General features: G+C 37.4%; 1 protein-coding gene across 1 annotated transcript in view; it reads left to right on the top strand.

The window, feature by feature from the left end:
• Positions 1 to 21,345, top strand: part of MRE11 (MRE11 homolog, double strand break repair nuclease) — a gene marked incomplete at its 5' end in the record, with an annotated part of 126,849 nt that overhangs the window by 91,819 nt on the left and 13,685 nt on the right. Inside the window, 1 exon segment of the mRNA XM_072402671.1 lies at positions 1,308 to 1,378. Within this exon segment, the coding sequence (XP_072258772.1) occupies positions 1,308 to 1,378 (71 nt within the window).

Here is a 21,345-nt window from a genome sequence, read left to right as displayed (position 1 = left end):
CTTATTCCTGGAACACAGAAGTGCCACCATGTACACAAATACACACAACAACACTGAATAAACACACATATGAAAACCCAATTTACATACACTAAATGCAAATATACACCCATTAGAACACAAAAATATACTCCTGTTTAATTCTTAGATTTTGCATACCAGGACATAAAAAAATAATCTGTCATCAATTAAGAGTATCTATCACTCTTTAACAAAGACAAAGTCAATATGCAGAAGCAGTCTGTGAAGAATTAACTACACCCTTATCACTTCTATAGAAATATGAGGGGTAAGTAGCAGCCAGGTGCTGCTAATAAAATGCACTTGATTCACTGATCATCAGCAAGTGTGACCACCTCTATAAAAGCATGTTTTGGTAGTCTGGGGCGTTCAGGTGTGTCGAAATAAAATGCCAAGGGGAAAAGACATCAATGATTTAGAGAAACAATTGATGGTGACTAACAATCTGGGGAAGGTTATAAGGCCATTTCCAAACAATTTGAAGTCCAGTATTCTTGTGAAAAAGATGATTCACACATGAAAAACATTTGCAGCAGTGGCCTTCTCTGGAGTGGATGACCCTAGTTTCAGACTGTGTAATGCTCAGCTAAATTGCAAATAATTTAGGAGCTACATCTCAGTTACTGGTTTGAACAAGAACTGCTCTGTATTCCAAAGTATTCAAGTGCTGGGGCCATATGAGCAGCAGCTAAATCTTGGCCAAAATTGGGTCATGCATTAGATCCTTGATTTCAAACACTCCAAACAATCTACAGTAGAAGGACTAAAAAGAAAAGAATCAAAGTGTTGCAAATCCCCAGTCAAAGTCCAGACCTCAGTCCGATTGAAATGCTGTGTCAGGAAAAATGTAACAATGTGAAATAATGCAAAATCATACATTCCAGAGAATGGGGGCCACGCCAGAGAATTCTTGAAACCATTTGTGGAAGGAGTCATTGGAGTGGCAGAGATAGCCCTTAGCAGGGCAGGGCAGTAGCTGTTTTAAATTTAAAACAGTGATTTAAAAATGCAGAAAGTGAAATGAAATCCAAAGGATATATTTGCAGATAGGAGCAGTGGGACAGCGGGTCTCCATGACTTCACTGGAAGCTTTGACCCCATATCCTGTCCCTATGACATCAGGACAAGAAATGGTGGTCCCTATGAAGGGAAGAAATGGTCAGTATCAATAACCCCACAAATGTTCTAATGTCCCAAACTAAAATAAAAGTGTGTTTTCAGTCTGTGTTCCAGGGGAGAATTCCCATTACTTCCTATCTCAATTCATGTATTTTTATTTTTTTCAGAAAATTGAAGACGACGACTCAGATCTTGAAGAAGTTTCCTTCACATCTGCTGCTGCTAGCAGGGACAGCAGGTAAATAATGTACTTTCTGTATGCCATATTCTTGGTTTAAAAGCTATGAAAATTAAGGTATATTTTAATGGAAAATTGTAGCCACTACTTACTAATCCACATTGGAAAATAAATGGTTGGTTGTCATAAAAAACAAGAATTATCCTTACTTAAACGTTTGACAGGTAACGTCTTCTTTTCAGGACCCTAAAACTCCATGATACAGGTGATCAATCTATGGCACCCCACCCACTTTCTTTTTGCTGGTCAGAATAAAAACTTGATGCACTATAGGGAAGTGGAACATGCTCAACTGGTTCACTTAGATAAGAGTCTCCTGTAATTATGTGATATTATGTTCTGTGGGTAGAAAGCATTTAAACTACATTCTCTGCAGTTAATTAAACCGTATTTACCAAAGGTTGAGGACAGTTTACATTTTGCAGTAGGGCCTAAAGCTCTGTAGCTGCACCATCTCATACCATTGATTGACTTGGCATTTTGTATTGTATTGTTAAAAAGGTATTTTCTCCAAAAATATAACTGTGCAGCATCTTGAATTCCCCAAATATGTTGCATTTATCAAGGACTACAAATTAAGTGATACATTTTGCACATTTCAGTCCATGAAGTTCTGTCACCTGTGAATTATATAAAACTATTAGCTGTTGGAGGAGGCGTCTATAGCGGGAAAAGTTATGTCTGCAATTTTGCAAGAAAGATTGCACTGCTGTACACTTCCCATTATTGTCTGCATAGCACAGTACCATTAATTAAGGCAGAAAATGCATACCAAAGCTGTTTGTGGGCAGGATGACAGAAATCTCTGCTCCAGTCTGTCAGCACTATTCCTCGTTTCTTTTATTACAACCGTTTAAATTAATCTATTCCAAGGAATTTAATATCAGTTCTCAAGAGATTCATGAATAAACAGTTCAGTAAATCACTGTTGGTGATCTGGCCACTTTGGCCATATTGTGCATAAATCAGCTTACACCCACCAGCCTAACTCAGAGGGGACCTTTAGTGGAAGTGTATACAAATTTCAAATAATCTTGTTTATTTTTTTATGTGTTGAATTGTCATTCTATGTAAAATTTACAGAGGTTTTTAGTGGATACTAGATATTTAAATCACAAATGTCTCCCAGGATCTCTGTTGGTGGGATCCATGTACTCCAGGTCTGCAAGGTCCATTTCTGCAAACCTGGGGTTTCCTGCTGTTTTTATACATAATTAATTATAGAAATTATAACTGGAGGAGTATAGCATACAAATGTCCATTTAAACACCAAAACCTCCTAGGTAGACAGGAACAAAATTATGGTAAGAAATTCCCATAGTTGAAACATCTGGGTGATCAAAGAATTTGGGGATTGACTTAGCCAATTAGATCTCATTTATAAGTTTATTTTCCTATTTATATGGTCAAAGTAATTAAGTCCCAATCCCACAGCCCTTGGGTGCACTATAAATCCACAACATTAGAAATAAAAAAATTGCCTTATCAGGGACACTTGCATAATCCCAGTTACAAAATCAAAAACTTTATTGAAAATAAAATACATACAATACAAAACATTTTCTGATTTGTCAATATATGTGATAACAATAATAGCTTGTTCTTTAATTCTTGTATTTAATTCAGAGATCTTTTTAAAATGACAACTAAACGCGTTTCGCAGTTCACAACACTGGTTTCCCAAGAGCATAAGGATAAATATCACAATCTTTATTGACAAAATCAAGGTACAAAAACAGTTTTAATTTATAAAAAAAAACTTATTAATTTATTTGTCCAAAAATGCTCCAACTTTACATCATCCTGGGATTAATCACCAAGAACTCCCAGATGCAGCCATAAATTCTATTGTGCTTGTAGAGGAAAATTCCAACCCTGGTCAGTGCCATACATGGGGACTGTGTGTTTAGTGTGTAGGATTGTTGTATCTAAACAGGTTGCATCAGAGTCCCATGACGTCCCATGATGTAGAGCTTATTCAGACTGACCTGAAGATTCCATTTATAGTTAGGATATTACCTTTGCATCGGGTGATTATTTGAATATACTTACTGACTTGGAGCCTTTTTATATGATTCAGAACAGGAACATCCTCACAGTGCTTACTAAGCTCTGTAAATTAGCCTTTATGAATATAGTGCTTATGTATTACAAATAAAAACATGTATATGCACCTTTTTCTTTTCATTATGCAGCCCACTCAAATAAATCTGTTACATGAACCTACTTTTATAAATGCAACACAGTAATGTTATGTAATCCCAGCCCGATTCAACATTATGTATGTAATTAGGTCCAGAGGTGCCTGGAACAAATTTATAGAGCACTAAGAGTGTTGTGACCTGTAAGAGTTCAAGAACTACTTGCTTCATCCCATTACAAAACAAGCAATCTGCTCTATGGTTCTATTGTGAATCAACCCTTCATACAGATTAGAAACTTCTTGATACTGTAACATATAACATTCCTTTGTAAGACATCTGCTTCTTTGTTAGCTAAATCGTAATAGAAAATGAGATTATATATTGATCAACAGTGAACCCAAGCTAAAAAATAAACCTTGTGATTCATATACAACAGTATTCCAACACAAGAAGATAATTCTATGTGAGATACAAACCTTGTGTTTTCCTCCCACTGACAGTAGAATAAGAGAAAGCACGCATCTATACATTTCAGATGTTCTAGTGTTCATAGGTTCTTTGCTAAGAAAAACTTGGACCCGCATAAAAGGATTAACTTTGGCAAATATTTAACTTTGTTAAATATTTTTTTTATATGTGTGTTTATGTATATATATATATGTGTGTGTATTTTTTTTAATTAATTTATTTATTTTTATCTTCAAATGTTCTATTTTGTATAGATTTCTTATAGGAACAGCCTTATTTTGGGCTCAAATCACATTTGCCACAGACCTTTTGTGCGATTTTGTTTGGGTACATTTATTATTTGCACAAATCTCCATTTCTGTTCAAATTAAGCAACCAATCAAAGTTTCTTCAAAGAAATGTGGAGGTTATCCAATATCAAGGGACATACTTATACTCGGATGATGGCTAGTGGCATGTCCTGGAACTGCGTTTGTCAGAGCTGTCAATGACAAGCTGTTTGTACATTTTTACATGTGGACACATATTATTATTTTTTCCTTTTTAAATAATGGATTTTCAAAATACCCAATTTTGGATGTATTTATGCACCATAATTATACTGGCATTTCTGTTATATTCAAGTCAATGCACTGTGACTTGGGGAACAAGGTTGAAAAGGATGTTCTCTAACTGTCAGACAAGTTGGGTTAGGGATGTGCTGAGGCTTAGGGATGTTAGAGGGATACATTTGACTTTTGTCTTTGACATAACTTTGACTTATGGAATGAGGTGGGTGGTACGGATGTACGGTAAGTGATGTGGGTGTAAGGTTTACTGTGTCCTGAGAAGTTACATGAGTAGGAGAGTGCACTGTATTTGGATGATGAAGTGAGTAGGAAGTGTGCTTTGAACTAAGGAGGTGGGGTTGACAGCTGTGGCCTGGCGGGGTGAGGTGGTTAGAAGGGATGAGCTGTGCCCTTGGGGGTAAGGTGGCTGGAAAACATGTCCTATGAAACTCTCCTGCCCTCCCGTAACCTTGCTCCCTGACCCCTGATGCTTTGTGCTCCAGAGCCCGCTTCTGTTCTGAAGTCAATCCACTCATTGCAGGAGAGCAGGCTAAGTAGGACAAAGCTACTGCAAGAATTGCTGTTCATTTAAGTCTCTGTCAATAAATAATTTTCTAGTGAGCAGGAGAACTGTTAAAAAAAAAAAAATATATCATTTTAAGGGTTACACACATGTAGCCTATGTAACTTCTTTTTTTGACATTGAAACCCACTCATTTTCCATAGCAGAACCTGATAAAACTATTAGCCTTCACATTTGATTTAGAGATGGAAAATTGTCAAAATTTGTAAAAATGGAAAATGAGTTAAATGGAAAATCCTAATCTGCATCTGTTCCATATGTTTTTACCAAGTACTGTGTGCCATCCTGGTTGTCAAATATATATAAAATATAACTGGGTATAAAAGCTTTAAAGTAAAGATAACAGACTGTTGATCCAGGCAACATCCAAATGCCTCTTGGAATCAGGAAATATTTTTTTTTCCCCTGTTGGAGCAAAATGTACCGGGGTTTTTTTTTTCCTTTGCCTCCTTCTGGATCAACTATGTCCATAGGGTTTTATATCAGGAATATGTTTATTTCCCTAGTGGATGAACTTGATGGATTTATGTCTTTTTTCAACCTGACTTACTATAACTTATGTAACTATATAATACACCAGGCGATGACTCAGTCCACCACCACATCAATGTTACATAGGCTAAATTTATCCTTTAGATGCATGTTTAAAGGTACTATTGACAAATGTAATTTTGTGTGCAGTGTACAGCCTTTCTGGTTTGTGTTCTGATCCTCTTTTTCTTTCTCATCGGTCTCGATAAAGTTATGCCTCTTGTCCATTGCTACACCCCTTCTACACCATGAAACTCAGGGCCAGCAATCCTTCCCTGTACATAAAGAAGTTGATATCCAACCCACATGGCCAGGGTTGGGGAGGGAACAAAAAGGGAACAGAAAGGATCACTGATTGCCAACTAACATTTGGGGTACCTAAAAGATTTGTATTAGCTGGGCTCAACATAAATAATACATTTTGAATTTTGCTTTTAAAGCCCTGTACAAAGTATGTAAAATAGTCTAAACTGTAATAAAGCAAAATAGGAAAAAAACCCAACAGGCTAATGTAATTCCATTGTTTGTAACAAAAATAATCCATTTGATTGTTTTTTCAATGTATACTGTCTCTCTGTTTAGAGTGTATTAAAGTCACCATGTCGCTAGGTACATTAATCCCTAACAAATACATTAAAAATAATTTCTGATTATTAGATGCCTTTGTATTAAAAAGCTTTTATTTGCTTTTCTCTGAGAGCTTCTCCTGCACTTCCAGTCATTCAGAACTGTAAATAGACATTTAAACTCAATTTATTCTGTGTCTGACTATGTGTTTTCATTTAGTCAATAAGCACGTTGCTGTTTTCTTATGTGCTAGTGCTTGACAGGTTCGTGACTACCAGATTTTAATGTGATTTTCTTTTTAAGAACATTTCTCGGACAGGTAAAATATCACAGTGGAACACATGAAATCCAGAGTAGAGAACTACTCTCTACTCTAAAAAATGCAGTCAGTCATCCCTTATCTGCCTGATCGCTGTCTTTTTCTGTCACAAATTGGCAGCTCAGCATAGAAAGCCAGCATACCTGGCGCGTCTTGGCGTCTCCAATGGCTGTTGGGACCCAAATGAATTCCCATACCCTTGCATTACCTATTCCAGCCTGACCATTTAAGAAGGCTAAAGATTAAAAACAGAAAGAGAAACAAAAAGAAGATGGCAATGCTCCCTAGTTCAATGTGATGGCACAGGGACTGGTGAGTGTTTATAAAAAATTGCAATCAGGCAGGTTATTTTATTAATTTTATTAAGGTTATTTTATTACAGAAGGGACATCACCTGTTCTTTCTGCAATAAAGGGCCTGCCTGGTCGCAATTTTTTTTTAAAAAAAAAGGGTTTAGTTACGCTTTAAAGTGTAATTAAAACTAAAGTTTTATAAAGCAAAATATCGCAGCTTTCTTTTTCTGTTTTGCAGGTCAATCTGCTCAGTAAAAGTTGAGAATTGCGTGGCTATATATCAGTAACTTTAGATCTGCTGATTGTTTCAATATTTTCATTTTTTTACTGAAGGCAGCTTCCTTTTTATATTTTGCGTGGCTATATATCAGTATTCTCAGTTTACCAACTGGTTAAAATCAGCAAGGTATAAACGCAATGGCCTCCAGTTGCCTGGATGACCTTCTGTTTTCAGAAGGTATCAGTTTTACACTCATATAGGATACAGGTTAAGGTTAACAATTTCAAAACCAGTGTTTCTCAACCAGTGTTCCGTGGACCCCTAGTGTTCCTCCAGAGGTTTCTACAAGTTTTTTGAGCAATAAGTAATATGTGCCTCTGAGGTCAGTTACCACTAAGACCAATGACTTTTTGGGCTATCTATAGGGGTAACATTTTACCCGCTGGCCAGTTATGTAGAAGGCACACTTCCCAATGACCACCATGCTATTATACTGTGAGCTGTGGATATAGTATTTATAGCAGTGGTTACCTGAAGACCTGAAAGTTATTTCAAGTCCAGAAAGGCTGGTATACACTTTCTTACTCTTAAGCAGTGTACCCTTATTTATACAAAGGTTTCTACCAATTAGAATGAATTCCAAACCTGTACAGTGTAGATCCAGTAAGGCTGATGGTGTCTTACAAACCATCTTACTTTTGAATTGTTAGAAATGTTTTAACTAGGGCTTAAAATTAATTCTTGCCACAGTCTCATTAAAAACCCCAGTACTTAAGAAAGAAAAACTGTCTGTAACATAGGGTGGTACCTAACTTAGGGTGGCTATGGTCTCTCCTTTCTTTATATAGAAAGGCAGCATAGCTTCCCTTAACCAGCACTATCAAGCTGTGGAGATCATATAAATACCAAAAAAAAACTCCAGCTACCACTTTTGGGAGTGCCCACAGGTGTTGTTTTCAAACACTGCAATTACAAGTTAAAAACATTTTCATTTGAATTGCAAACAGTTTTATTTAAATAGCTATTCTAGGAGCATTTGTTTGATGAGCTAGGTTTATACTCAAGTCTTTAAATAGTTTTCCTGATTCCTAATGTAAAAGTAGGTACCTGGGTTTAAAGTCATACTGTTTTTTATTCTAGTATATAACTTTTTCTTTTGAAATAAAGATGTTAACTTTATCAATATAAGCAGACCATCGGAAACACCTCTGCTGGCATTATATGGTTTATCTTGACACTCTGATAGTTTTGGAAGACTTGTTTGGTCTGTTAAAGGTAGTTAAAAATAGTAGATTTCCTGCCATGATCAGCGGAATATAAAATATTATGTGAACAAAATTTTATATCAGGGAGTCCAAAACACAAAAGCTGCCTTGTTAATTCTAGTGACTGGCTGCAATATGTGGGCTTTTTTTGCCCAGAGTTTCACTTTAAGTAATCTCATACACACTAGATCAAGGGGGTTTGAAATCATGACTAAACTCTGGGGATACTCAGCTGCCCCTGTTCTTTCTCAGGTGCTGGTCATCTTCACCCTTCTTTTCTTCGAGATCTTGATCTTCAGCCTCCTGGGATGATGTAACTTCTATGCTGGCACACGGGAGTTAATCCAGTCCTGGCACCTACAAAGGAAGCTGGGATTGTCGGGTATGAGTTGCAGCAAACACTGAACTGCACATGTGCAGTTTGACAGATGCATAGCAATTAGATAGGTAAAAATATGTATTCCAGAAAGGGCATCAGGAATCAAAAGGGAAAAGGGAAAAACACAAGGGACCTCACCATCACCTGTCCCTTTCTTTAATAAGGACCTACCTAATGCCAAATTTATGAAGTAAAAAACTTACTTCCGCTTAAAGGGTATGAAAACCAAGCTGTGTAGATTTAGGACTCAATTCTAAATGTTTAAAATAAAATTTACCTGGTTTCTCATTATTTAACCTGAACCTGTGAGTAACATAGTCATACCTTCATTCCATGATTAAATTGCACAAATATATAAAAAATCCCACTAATTGAATTAAGATCGTTTCATTGTGATTTGTCATTGTGATATTGATAACTATGATAAATTCTGAATGATTTTTGTTGTGTTTGTTCCTAGATATCTATATTTAAAAGATATCATGGTACTGATATATTTTCAAGTCAAAATGGTACCCAGTAGTACAAGCAATGATGATTTTAGGGCAAAGTGTTGTGATCAGTTTTCATTTAATCATAGCCTGGGCTAAGTTAAGTATGTTTTTTATTTTTGGGTGCTAATTTGTTGGTTTACCTATAGCTCATTTAAGTTTTTTTCTTTTTTGAAGGCAGTTGGGGCCAAAAAAGCGAACCTTCTTTTTACCATGGAGGGTTCACATTAAATCAAAGCAATATAGGTTGCCTTCAGCAAAATATAAATTTGTTTTCTCTTTTCACATGGCTGTTTGAAATTGTGTTAGCCTGAGTCATTTTTTTTGCTGGTAAATCCTGGTGAGTCTTTTGTATTGCATATTTGATGGCCTTAGCTTCAAAAACTTCCTTATAGATGTTAGTAAATATAAGTAGCTACAATGACTGTACTGCATATAGTATTAGGAAAATGGGATGATATCAAACTGCTAGATGTACAGGTTAAGTGCTCTTAACCTGCTCTTAAGCTAGGGGTCAGTGAAGTCAGCTTCATTTTAGATATTATTTGGTTATTACTCGGCAAAAGTCACAATGACCAAACTTGAACATTACTAGCTGTGCTGTCAGTGGTTGAGGTTTATATCTTCTTTAACCACTCAAGCCCCTTTTATCCCTATGACTTTCTTGAGTCCCACACTTTTTTTTTTTGTTTTGTTTTGGGGGATATTTATGTATCACACCTTCCACCTTTTAGTAATGTTAGTGTACCCTAATGCATTGTACAATTTGATTTTTGTTTTTGAAGGTTTTAGTTTGCTAGCTGGTTTGGATACATGTGATTTCCTAGGTTATTGTATTAGGTAGTGGGAACTTATTCCAAAACTAGAAAAAAAAGTCAGCAGTTTGCCTTTTTACCTCACTAGTAATACAAAACAAAAAGAGATATTTGCTGTCAATGATTGATAAAAAGTATATTGAAAACTTTATTCCAGACCATTATTTTTTCAAATATAATTCTGAACATTACACAAAGCACATGATTAAAATAATCTTATACAACAAATCTTAGATACTGCTGTTCGAGCAATTTCAAATATTTCCAACACGTATCGAGAATGATACCTCTTCTTCAGGGGATGGATAGCAGTGTGATACCAAAAAAAGCCTTGCTATACTCAGCAGCATACTACAGCAGCAATAGGCGTCAGCAGCATTAGATTTAGGCCATTTCAAATCAACCACATCCCAATCATTGGACAGAAGGGTTAAATCCATAGCCAGGTATGTATGAAAACGTCCTTTACAAGCATGAATCCTGATTATGCATCTACGTACATGAAGTGATAGCAAGCACAGCTTTAAATTTAACCCTATCGCCAGTCTGAAGCCTATTTCTTATTCTTTAAACACATTCTGTTTATTTAATTTGCACATGATTGAATATTCAAAGTAAACAGGAGTTTCCAGAACTTCTTTAGTGGACTATGTAGTGGTCTGTAGCAACATGTAAAGCCCAGAAGCTGATTGTTTTAGCTCCTCAACTTAACACTGGACCCCAGCTGTCACTAACAGCCAGCAAAACTGATATTCAGTGCACTGTTGTTAAAAGGTCCTAGGGACTCCAGTGGTTTATAGGAACAAAATAAACTATTTTTGCATCTGTTCTTCACCATTGGTAATATAACTTGCCCCAGAGAAAGACTGCATTTCACATAAAAATGGATTCAGATACTGAAAATTTTAATTGCAGGTACATACAGCAAACTATATTATTTATATAAAAGCCATATTTTTCTGAATTGTAATAATTAACTGCTATTTTATTTAAATGTGAGCCAGCCACACTATTCTATAACTGCAAAAAATGAATTCTCCCCTGTGGGCAATTTAGCAAACTCCATCTCCCTACCTCTGTAATTGCTGCATTGCTTCTCTGGGGTGTACAGAGTTTGCAGCTACAATATATCCAATATATGAATGCCTATCTGCAAAAAAAGAGCAGAATGGAGTGAAGGAAAGATACGCATGTGTACATATAAAAGGTGGCAGTTAAGTTAAATTGTTTTATCTGGATAGGCAAAGCCCAGGCAACTCTAGGAAGCATGTCTCTTTGCCCATCTAGGAAAGTATAAAAGTGTCTGCAGATAGGTCACCCGGCTCAGGCAGTTATGTTTTCCAAGCTCTCATGCCAAATTTCTGCACCAGTAAAGTCCTCACTAATTGGGCCTGTTTTTTTTAAAGCTCTCCAAGGCTGGAGAGAATAATCTTTCATTAGTGAAGCTGGAATGGGTTTCTTCAAAGTCATTTTCTAGCAAATGTTTTGAATCCTGGACCAGATCCATTCCAGGTTTGCTAGATCACCCAGCTTCACTGATAAACGTGTATCCTCTCCAGCTTTGAGAGCTTTAATAAATCAGGTCCATTGTCCAAGAACTCCAGGTATGTCACGAGTGGCCAATTTCCAAGATGTCATATGTATGTTCTGGGTGCCATGACCTCATATCTTGTGTAAACTATTAGTATTTAGTCAGGTGGGGATGCTGCAAAAGGTAGGTGGCGAGGGAGCTAAATAAAAGGTTCAGGAGTGGGCTATCTGCATACTGTCAATTTGCCCTCTCCCATGTGATATGATCTTCTTGACATAAAGCTTGCCAAAATTTCCTTATAATGCAAGAGCTTAATATGGGCATTTCAAAGCTAAACTATATAAAGTTGGGCTTAGCACCAAAATTGTTTGGACCGTCAACATGACTTAGCCAAACTCCAGTTTGAATCCTGAGCATAGGAACTTAAAGGCCTAAAGGAGGAGCAAAGCTTTATCCCATCATGGAAAGAAATCAAGGCTGAAATGTTCTACATAGTCTAGGGAGCAAAACAAAAATTTGGCTAACACACAAACATAACTAGATACAAAGCACTGGTGTTACCTGCCAGGTCTGGTTCTCTTTAAAATGAGTACAATTTTCATTATCTTGATGTTGTTTTCCTCTGTTTATCCAATTATTGTTATTTTAGCAGCACAGTGCTGTAACAAGATGTGTTCTGTAACCTACAGATCACTCTCATTTTTCTACAAGTGTCAAAGGGTTGTCTTTAATAAGACAGCTGCATCCTCTAAGAAGGTAGTTGGCACTAAAAAAAGGACATTGCCTGCTATCACTCCGAGGTTCTGGCTTTGATGTACACACTCTACCCTGACTGTGACATGCATATCTGTGAAGAAGAATAATACCACTTTGTTTTCTAGTTTCTGGCTCTTTGTTCTTAGCAAATGAGCAATAATAGTGGTAAGGAGAATTAACGCAGCAGAGAAAAATAAACGCTTTCATGTTTCAACTTCAATTATTTCTGCCTTATGATAAATTGTTGACTGATTCCCGACCTCTCAGTGTGAATTTCTGCTAAGATTTACTTTTATTGTTATGACATTTTTTTAAATGAAATAAATAATTTTTACCTTCAAGATGAGTTTATTTGTATAGCTCCTGGCAGACGCTTTATGGGAGGCTGGGAAAGTATCTTGTAATGTTGGCATTTGTTTAATTTAATGGACAGCTCCAAGCTGAGAAAATAAGTACAACACAAAGACACATTATACAGTCATGGGAAAGAGTAAGTACTCCTCATGGAATAGGTTGATTTTTTCAACATGTTTAGAGAGGCAAATAATAGATATTTATTCAAACATTGCCTACACATAGCTGATTCAAGGTGATATACTTGGATGAAAACTTAAGGAATATTTGCCTTTACAATCATTTATTGAACAAATATATTAATAGATATCCTGGTGTAATGTAAAATATGTAAGTGAAAAACTAATTTCATGCATTTTAAGAGTTGGTAAAAATAGGGTATTGGGGTATACTTGCCTATACCACCTGATAGATCTGCATTTTTTTTCATTTAGACTGTAAGGCCCTGGACCAGCAACAGTACTCACCAGCTACCAATTCCCCAATCTGACACCGCACTCTTCACCTATAACTAGCCCTCGCTCAGCTTTGGGAGATTGGTTACTTTTTCCCAGAACAAGGTTGCCTCCTTGACTTAGTGCACAAGGGAAGGTGTCTGGGGAAGGGCTGGCAGGGGACCAGGAGCCAACAGATAATGCAGTACCAAGTCCAGAATACGGAGCAAGATGTCATACACGGGTAATCCGTCCACCAGACAAGGTACACAAACCCAAGCAAAAAGTCGGTCCAGGCAGCATAAATTCACAGCTTCAGAAATAGACAGGTTCAGCAACAGTAAATCAGACGAAATCACACACCAGCACCAGGTCAGCCCAGCTTAACGCTACAACAGGCACTGGGGACTGCGAGTAGAGAGGTTATAAAGTCCCAGCATCGAATGACTGTGCAGGAGCTAATTGCCTCCGAAATCCCCTTCAGCTGTGCACAGCCTCACAGAGTGGTGCTGGGGATGCCAATAAAATACATCAGGCTACACGGTTAAAGGGAAGCAGGGGCTGCTACTATTTATTAGTTCTCCTTGCTGTTGCAAAACACATCCCTGGACAAAATAAACAGTGTTTGATGCTGTGATGACGCACAGCACGGGATCACCGGACAGATAAGCATCTCCTAACATTAGGGGAACCCTTGAAATAACTTTTAGGTCTTAGGGAACTCCTACTATAATTATGAAATCCACAGTTCACAGTACATTAGCATGGTGGTCAGCAGGACAAATACCTCCTACAGACAGCCAAAAAGATCATTGGTGTCAGTGATAACAAGGTAACAGGGCTCAAGGAACTCACAGCAACCTACTGAGACATCCCAGTGCTCCAGAGACCCCTGGTTAAAAACCTCTGATTTAGGTTATGGGAATAAATTCACACCTTCAGTTTTAAGTGTAATTTGCTCAAACATATAAAGTTGATCAGTAATTACTCTTTGAATGAAGATTCAATGTATGCCTGTTCTGATATGTTGGAGTCAACAATTAACATGGAGGGCAATTATACTTTTACCTGGCTGTATATCATGTAACCTTCTAAACATGTTTTATGTCGTATGGCTGGCATGTGCAGAGAAGAGAACCAAAGCAGGACTACCTTTATAATAAAAATTTGCTTTTTTAATTAAGAGTTTGGTACCCTCTTATACAAAATCCCTATTATACAAAATACAGTATAGGTAGTCCTGCTTTGCTTCTCCACTAAACTAGATTAACAAATATTTACCCTTTACAGATGAACACTCCTCCCTTTGTAGAAGTGTGAGTTTTTGTGCTCTATCACTTCCAGAATGCAGCAAGCCCCATACAAACGTCCACAATCTTTTGTGATCATTTCCAGCAACAGATGAACTAATGAACAGATGAACGACTGCTTCACACGCAATGCTGTTTAGTTCTACAGAGAGAGAAGGGATGGGGGGCAAAAAGCAGCACCACAACGTAGTGAATTGGTGAATGACGTCAGAAGACCACTGTACTCATGTCAACAACTACTTACATGTCAAATGACTGTCACCTAAGGTGAACAGTTGTGCTCACCTCGGACTGCAATTATCTGATGTGCAATTATCTGTTGAAAAATGCCTGAGTAGGGCAGAGAATTCATGCAGGACTAGCCCTGGTTTTCAGTTAACACTGATGGAGGTACCTAAATTGGATGCCCTAAGTGGGCCAATACAGATCCAGCCACATATGTAATTGCATGTTCCCATGGCACAGCAAGCAAAACCTTTCTCTGACTGTACGCTTTGGTAGCTATGAACTCTCACTAGACCAAGCAAATGTTCCTTCAAATGAAAATATTAGTGGTTCTCTTCGCCAATGTCTGTCCTTTTTCTACTTAATGATATTGATTAACAGCAAAGGGGTCCAAGCTGGAGTTAAGCCAGTTATTTAGGTTTCTCAGATAGAGAAGAAGAGATAAGAAAAATTTTGTGTCTTTCTCCTTAAAAATATCAAGACAGGTTTTTGAAATAAAAAATGAAATGAAATTGAAATTGAAATTAAAATTGAAAAAAAAAATGGAAAAAAAAAAAAAAAACAGATGGGGGGCTGAGGTTATGAAAAAACATTTGATCTATTCACATACGGTACTGTGCTAGAATGCTTTCCTAATCCAAAGTTTGTGGTATTATTTGGTCAGCTATGTGCACAGTTTTGGACAGTTTTCTGAGATATTGTGTATTCACAGTACAGAACAATACTAAACCACCTACAGTTCAGTATAAATACCTAATATTCATGCAGTTATGCTTGAACATAATGTACAGTTATTGGGCCTGATTTATTAAAGCTCTCCAAGGCTGGAGAGAATACACTTTTCACAGTGAAGCTGGGTGATCCAGCAATCCTGGAATGGATCTGGTCCAGGATTCAAAACATTTGCTTACAAATAGCAATGACCTTGAAGAAATCCATTCCAGGTTTGCTGGATCACCCAGCTTCACTGTGAAAAGTGTATCCTCTCCAACTTGCAAAGATTTAATAAATTAGGCTCAATGTCTCGGATGGAAGGGATGCCTTGTGTAGCTTTGGTATCACATTGCAAAGAGCTGTGTAATGTTTAGCAATGCCTTTACTGATGGGATGGTGATTCAGGCTACTCTACCAAAACAGTTGTATAGAACAAGAATACATATTTGTTTTCCTAAGATAAGAAAAGATAGTTCCCCATGTCCGAGCACATAAACTTGTCTTCAGCAATTGCTTAGTGAAATACCCTTTAAAATAAGCAGTAAAGGAAAGAATACTCTTGTGCCTCCCTCAATATAATTTAAGGGAAAAAAACTAATAAATAGTTTTTGAGGGGTTGATTAACCCTCAGACAAAACTTTGCACAGACATTGGAATTATTGAATTCCTTATAGCAAAACATTTTGTCTGATCTCTTGGCCTGGATTGCCTGTTGCTTGCTTCTGTCATATTACATTAACTGACCTGTTGGAAGCGTAGGTCGGATGATGAAATTCTCTGCTCGTCTCGCTCTCCCTAATGCAATGCTGCCAGTCGCTGCAGGCTTTGTAATTCTCATCCCTGAGTTAATTGTAAAATATTGATTTCATTAAGTGTTATTTAAGTATTGTGAAAGTTTTATTGACAGTAATGCAATATAAAAAAAAGGTTTTACTTTTCTCAATGTTTAATCTCTTGCACAATCCTTCTCTTACTACAAAAAAGACAGATTTTTATTGCCAAGTCAGATTTGTAGTTAGGTAATTTAATATGTGGGGATGGAATGGTACCCTACTTTTAAATGGATGCAGCCTTGATTTGAATGGAGGGATTCTAGTGAGTGGAAAACATTTGTCAGTATGTGATAAGAAATTATTCATTTTACCCTAGATACTGTAGAATGAAATGTCCAGTATAAGGATGTGGTTTGGTACAATCATATGTCTATGAGTTATAAGTTTCATGGTTGTTGCAATAAGGTGTACCTAGCTGGTGTTGAATCTTTTCATTAAGATTGTTCCACTGCAGCCTCCCCCCCCCCCTCCGTTCCATCTTTAAAGAACTCTGCCAATGCTATTCCTCATTTGTGGGTGTTAAATAATATTATCTTATCACATGAGTTATGTTACGGTTTATGTTTTCTGTGAAACGCATCAAACTAGAGAATGCCTTAAAAGTCCCTCTTGTTGGCCATATTTGTGTCTTGTAAAATTTTTATTGATTGACTGCTCATACTTTCTTTTACCTGCCTACTGTCTTTTAAGCCATGATCCAGAACTCCAGTGGCGGACCCTTGATGGCCCATAGTCATCTTCCTTTGCAATGCTGTGATGGAAGAGGAAGGGTTTACTAAAAACCTGGCTACCAGTGGGAAAACCCAAAGTTGCCCACTCTTTATCAGAAAAGGAATGTCACTCGTTGCTTTCTGATGGACATTATTGTATTTTTTGATAGTGCTCCTGTAAGTTGTTTGTTTTAATCTAGGATAGGAGCTGACTCCCTAATATACCTTGTAAGTTTTCCATTCATGAAACCCTATTTGTAAAGAGGAATTCTGTAAAAAAAAAAAAAAAAAAAAAAGAACTAGCAGTTTGGTCATGGTTGTCTTATTAGTTTATTAATCCTATAAATTAGCCCCTAAGCCAGTGTTTGTCAACTCAGGTTCCTCCAGAGGTTTATCCTTGAGAAATTAGCAACTTGGATATCTTAGGTTAGTTAAAGTGACACCAATGATCTTTTTGGATATCCGTAAGGTAGGCATTCTTCCCAATGACCACCCATAATGTCCTGTGAGCTATGAATATAGTAATTATAGAGGGGTTCCCTAAAGACCTGCCAGTTATTTCAAGGGTTCCCCATGGTTTTAAAGATTGAGAAACGCTGTCTTAAGGTGTCATTTAGTCAACATTTTTACCCAACTTTCTAACAACTTTCACCCAACATTTACATTGTACTTAAAAATGTGTAAATCGCAGGTAGAAGCTGTATGAAACTTGGGTGAAATGTTTTTCTAAACAGACCCATATGTGTCCCAAACAATAAGGTCCAAGTGACCTTTTTCTTTTCCTTTTATGCAGACTGGATGCACGGCATGGCACAAAAGATAGCCCAAGGACATTTGGAGAGAAGGGAGCAGTTTAGAATATTGCCAGCTGGAGCAAATTCATCTAAGCAATTACTTATTTAAAAAAAATAAGACAAAAGAAATAGCAAGGGAGAAGAAAAGGATCATTGTACAACTTGGAAACAAAAAAAGAAAGATAAAAGGCACAGTATAGGGGGACACCAGAGGAAAGCAATGAAGAGTTGTTGTGTCAATGAGCAGAGTTCAGACATTGACCACAGAAGAAACTCACATCTGTCTTTAAAGCACAGCAGATTTAATTTCTTTAAATCTCTTTCCAATTCTTTTTCCTTAAAAGTAATGTCCTGCAATGCAGCTCCTTAATCTAAATCCTAAAACTCTTCTTGCTACATCTCAGATTAGTATACCAGGCCATTAGTCTTTAGGAGGTCATTAGAAGCTCATGTCATAGCCAATAGGAGGCAATGCTGATCTGTAGTTGCAATTAGCACTCTTGATTTTGTAAATCCTGGGGCACTGTAGAAATTATCTGAGGAATTCTATATTTCATGGACTACATTCACAGACCATTGAATTTTAGAACCGCTGCTCTAGGCTTTGTACTTTAAACGTTTCATAAAAAGCTACTAGCATGAGAATTAATATACCATGTGAATATGGTGAGGTTATTTCTATATAATAGTATCCTTTGTAGGATCCTGAGCTGTGCAAGGCCAAATTTAGTAAGAATTTGGCTAGCGGCCAAAGGACCTGGATAAGGATGGTAATAATTGTGGTGCGTGCTATCTGGATCTGGTCCAGGATTGAAAACATTTGCAAAGAAATAGCAAATGACTTTTAAGAAATCCATTCCAGGTTTACTGGATCACCCAGATTCACTGATGAAAGTGTATCCTCCCCAGCCTTGGAGAGCTTTAATAAATCTCCCCCAGTGTTTATGAATAAGTTATAGACTTCTGCACTGAATACTTGTTTGTGGTTCATGCAAGGACTGGCTTCTATTTAAAGAAGAACTCCAATTTCTGTCCCATGTGCTTTTGCTTCTAGAGTTTCGTGCAAATCTATTCTGCTTTATTTTCTTCTTCCTTCCACAAGACCTCATTACTGTCAATTACCTCAAATTTAGGCTACAGAGGGTGTCAGTCACAGCTGCTTCCATAGCTGAGTTTACCCTTTCCCTATTCACACTGAATCTTAGGATTCAGAAAATCATCTGCAGGGCAGTGTGATCCAGATTGGAAACACATGTAACAACATCTTACTTCATATGAATTATATGACAAGTGTCCCCTACTTTCCTTGTGCATCATAAACATCTCTGATATTGACAGTTTACTGTATGTTGTATTGCTCCGTAATTTAGTGTTGCTTATCGATGGGTAATACTGATTCGATGTGTTTTTATTCATGCTAGGCAATAATGTGTGCTATATTATCCCCATATACATAGGCAATAAAGTATGTGGAAAAGGAAGCTCATTGCCTATGCAATACGATCTATAAAGACCGAAACAAACTGTTACGGTGCTGTTTAAGCAGCTGCCTGGTCTTCGCCAGAGCCTCTAGTGGTGAGGATGTTACACTGCGGGCAACTGCCAGGTTGTGGCTTCTGTGCATGCACAGGAAGGCGACTAATGACAAACAGGATTCAGGTGAAGTGCAGGAACAGGTAACAGAGTAGTTAGACAAGCCAAAGGTCAGGGCAGACAGCGACCAGGAATCAAGGTCAAGCCGGGGTCAGTACACAAACAATCAGGAACAGGAGACACAAACTAGAAGAATGGGAACTTGGGAGCAGAGCCAAAGAAACTCCTTGTTCAGGCAACTTCCTGTTGCAAGTCACTTTCTTTTAAAGAGAAGGTCAGGTGATGGATGGGGGCCATATGACCTGCTGCATCCTATCCTACCACCAGAGGGAGTGCTGGAGACGAGAGGTTGGTGGCGTCCATACCTCCACTAGCAAAGGAGAGCGTCTGCGGAACCCTCTAGTCCTCTGGAGTAATGGAGCAGCTGACTGAGAGTCACATGACCTAGACCAGGAAGTGAGCCGAGGAGGTGATCCCTGAGCAGAGCTGGTGCTGGCAGCAGGAGAGTGCAAGGAGGGTGATACTGAAGGCATCCCCTGGGGATCTGTGACACAAACCTTTACTGTTCTGTTCTATGAAGGGGGAGGGGCATCCGAATGTGTTTTCCTCCATAGGCGTCAACAGCTGTCATTCCCAAATTCACCGTGATAGATTGATTGACGACATTGGTGAACCATTGTACATATGTCAGATTTTCACCTGAAACGAGCATGACCGCTCAATTAGGGCGACAATTATCTGACATTTATACGTAGGTTAACACACACATCATCTGGTTCACCATCTTTTATATTTTACATTTAGGCAACATTATGAGTATTTCTTTAGATATGTATGATATCTGCTAAATGTCAATCACCATTACCATTGACATTACTGCACCAATGTGCAGGCTCAACCTTACCTCTACCTTTCCCACCAGCCATGGCACAGCAGAATGAACAAGACACATAATTGGTCACGAGACAATTTAATTTTCTCTCCATTCTCTCCAAGTAGAAATCCTCAAGTAAATGTTAAATTGGGGGCAGGAGGCTACACAGTAGGCAGTAGTATGAAAATATTTATTGCTGCAGACAGGAGGTCAGCTTCCCAGTTTTTCTGGTCAGGACTTATTTGATTTGCACTCTTTTCAGTAAAGTGCTTTCTCTACCTTCTCCACCTCTGTGGAATCACATCCTTCTCCTGAGAACTATATGAGCACACTTCATTAATTTTCTGCAATTATCTAACTGTTTTTCTGAACACACCATGACAATCTGTATAATTTTAAACATTTTTAATTATGGAGACAGGGAATTAAAAATCAAAATTGCAAAGTTCCTTTTTTTCCCAAAAGTGATAAAAAGTATACAGCATTCTTTCTGGTATCAAAAGAATTTCTTTTGTTATGGAAAGCTTACTTTTGCAGATAAGTGCATACAAAACAAATATCAGAAATAATGATTGCTCAAGCTTCAAATGATTCCCACAAGTGCAAGAAGTAAAAAAAATCCAATCAACTGCACACTTTCTACAGATAATTTGCAGGATTCATGCTGCGATTTAGTGGGTGGCAAAAATATATATCTGTCACAACAATCATGCAGGTTTAACAACTGTTCTCCAGAGTGTTTATATTTGATGAATATAAGGTTGGGATACTGAAGCTCAAATACATGTTAGGAGCTGCTTGTTTTCTGTTCTTGTTTTTATCATGGGAAAAGGACAGCTAATAAAAAACATTTATTCTCCTCACCCTGTATGTATTGTTAAAATTGGTTTTAAGTTAATATAGTAGTACCTTGGTATAAGTCCTTAATCTGTTCCCGATCCTTGGATTTATACCAAACAGGATTTATACCAAACAAATTTTTCCTATAGGAGATAAAAGTAAATTTTTAATTGGCATATTATACATTCATGGGGCTGTATAAAATAATCTAAACACTGCTTAATACTAAGATACATAAATACAAAAGCAATTAGATAAAATAAATGAAAATTTAACCTCACTTTACCTTGCGTAGAAGAGTTGAGTGCCTACTATGATGGTGCTGAGAAGGGAGGAGGAGGAGATGTTATGTAATTCACAGAGAGTTATAGCGCGG

Source organism: Pyxicephalus adspersus, chromosome 1 (assembly GCF_032062135.1).
Source record: "Pyxicephalus adspersus chromosome 1, UCB_Pads_2.0, whole genome shotgun sequence".
NCBI lineage: Eukaryota > Metazoa > Chordata > Amphibia > Anura > Pyxicephalidae > Pyxicephalus > Pyxicephalus adspersus.
This window is presented reverse-complemented; position numbering and strand designations above follow the sequence as displayed.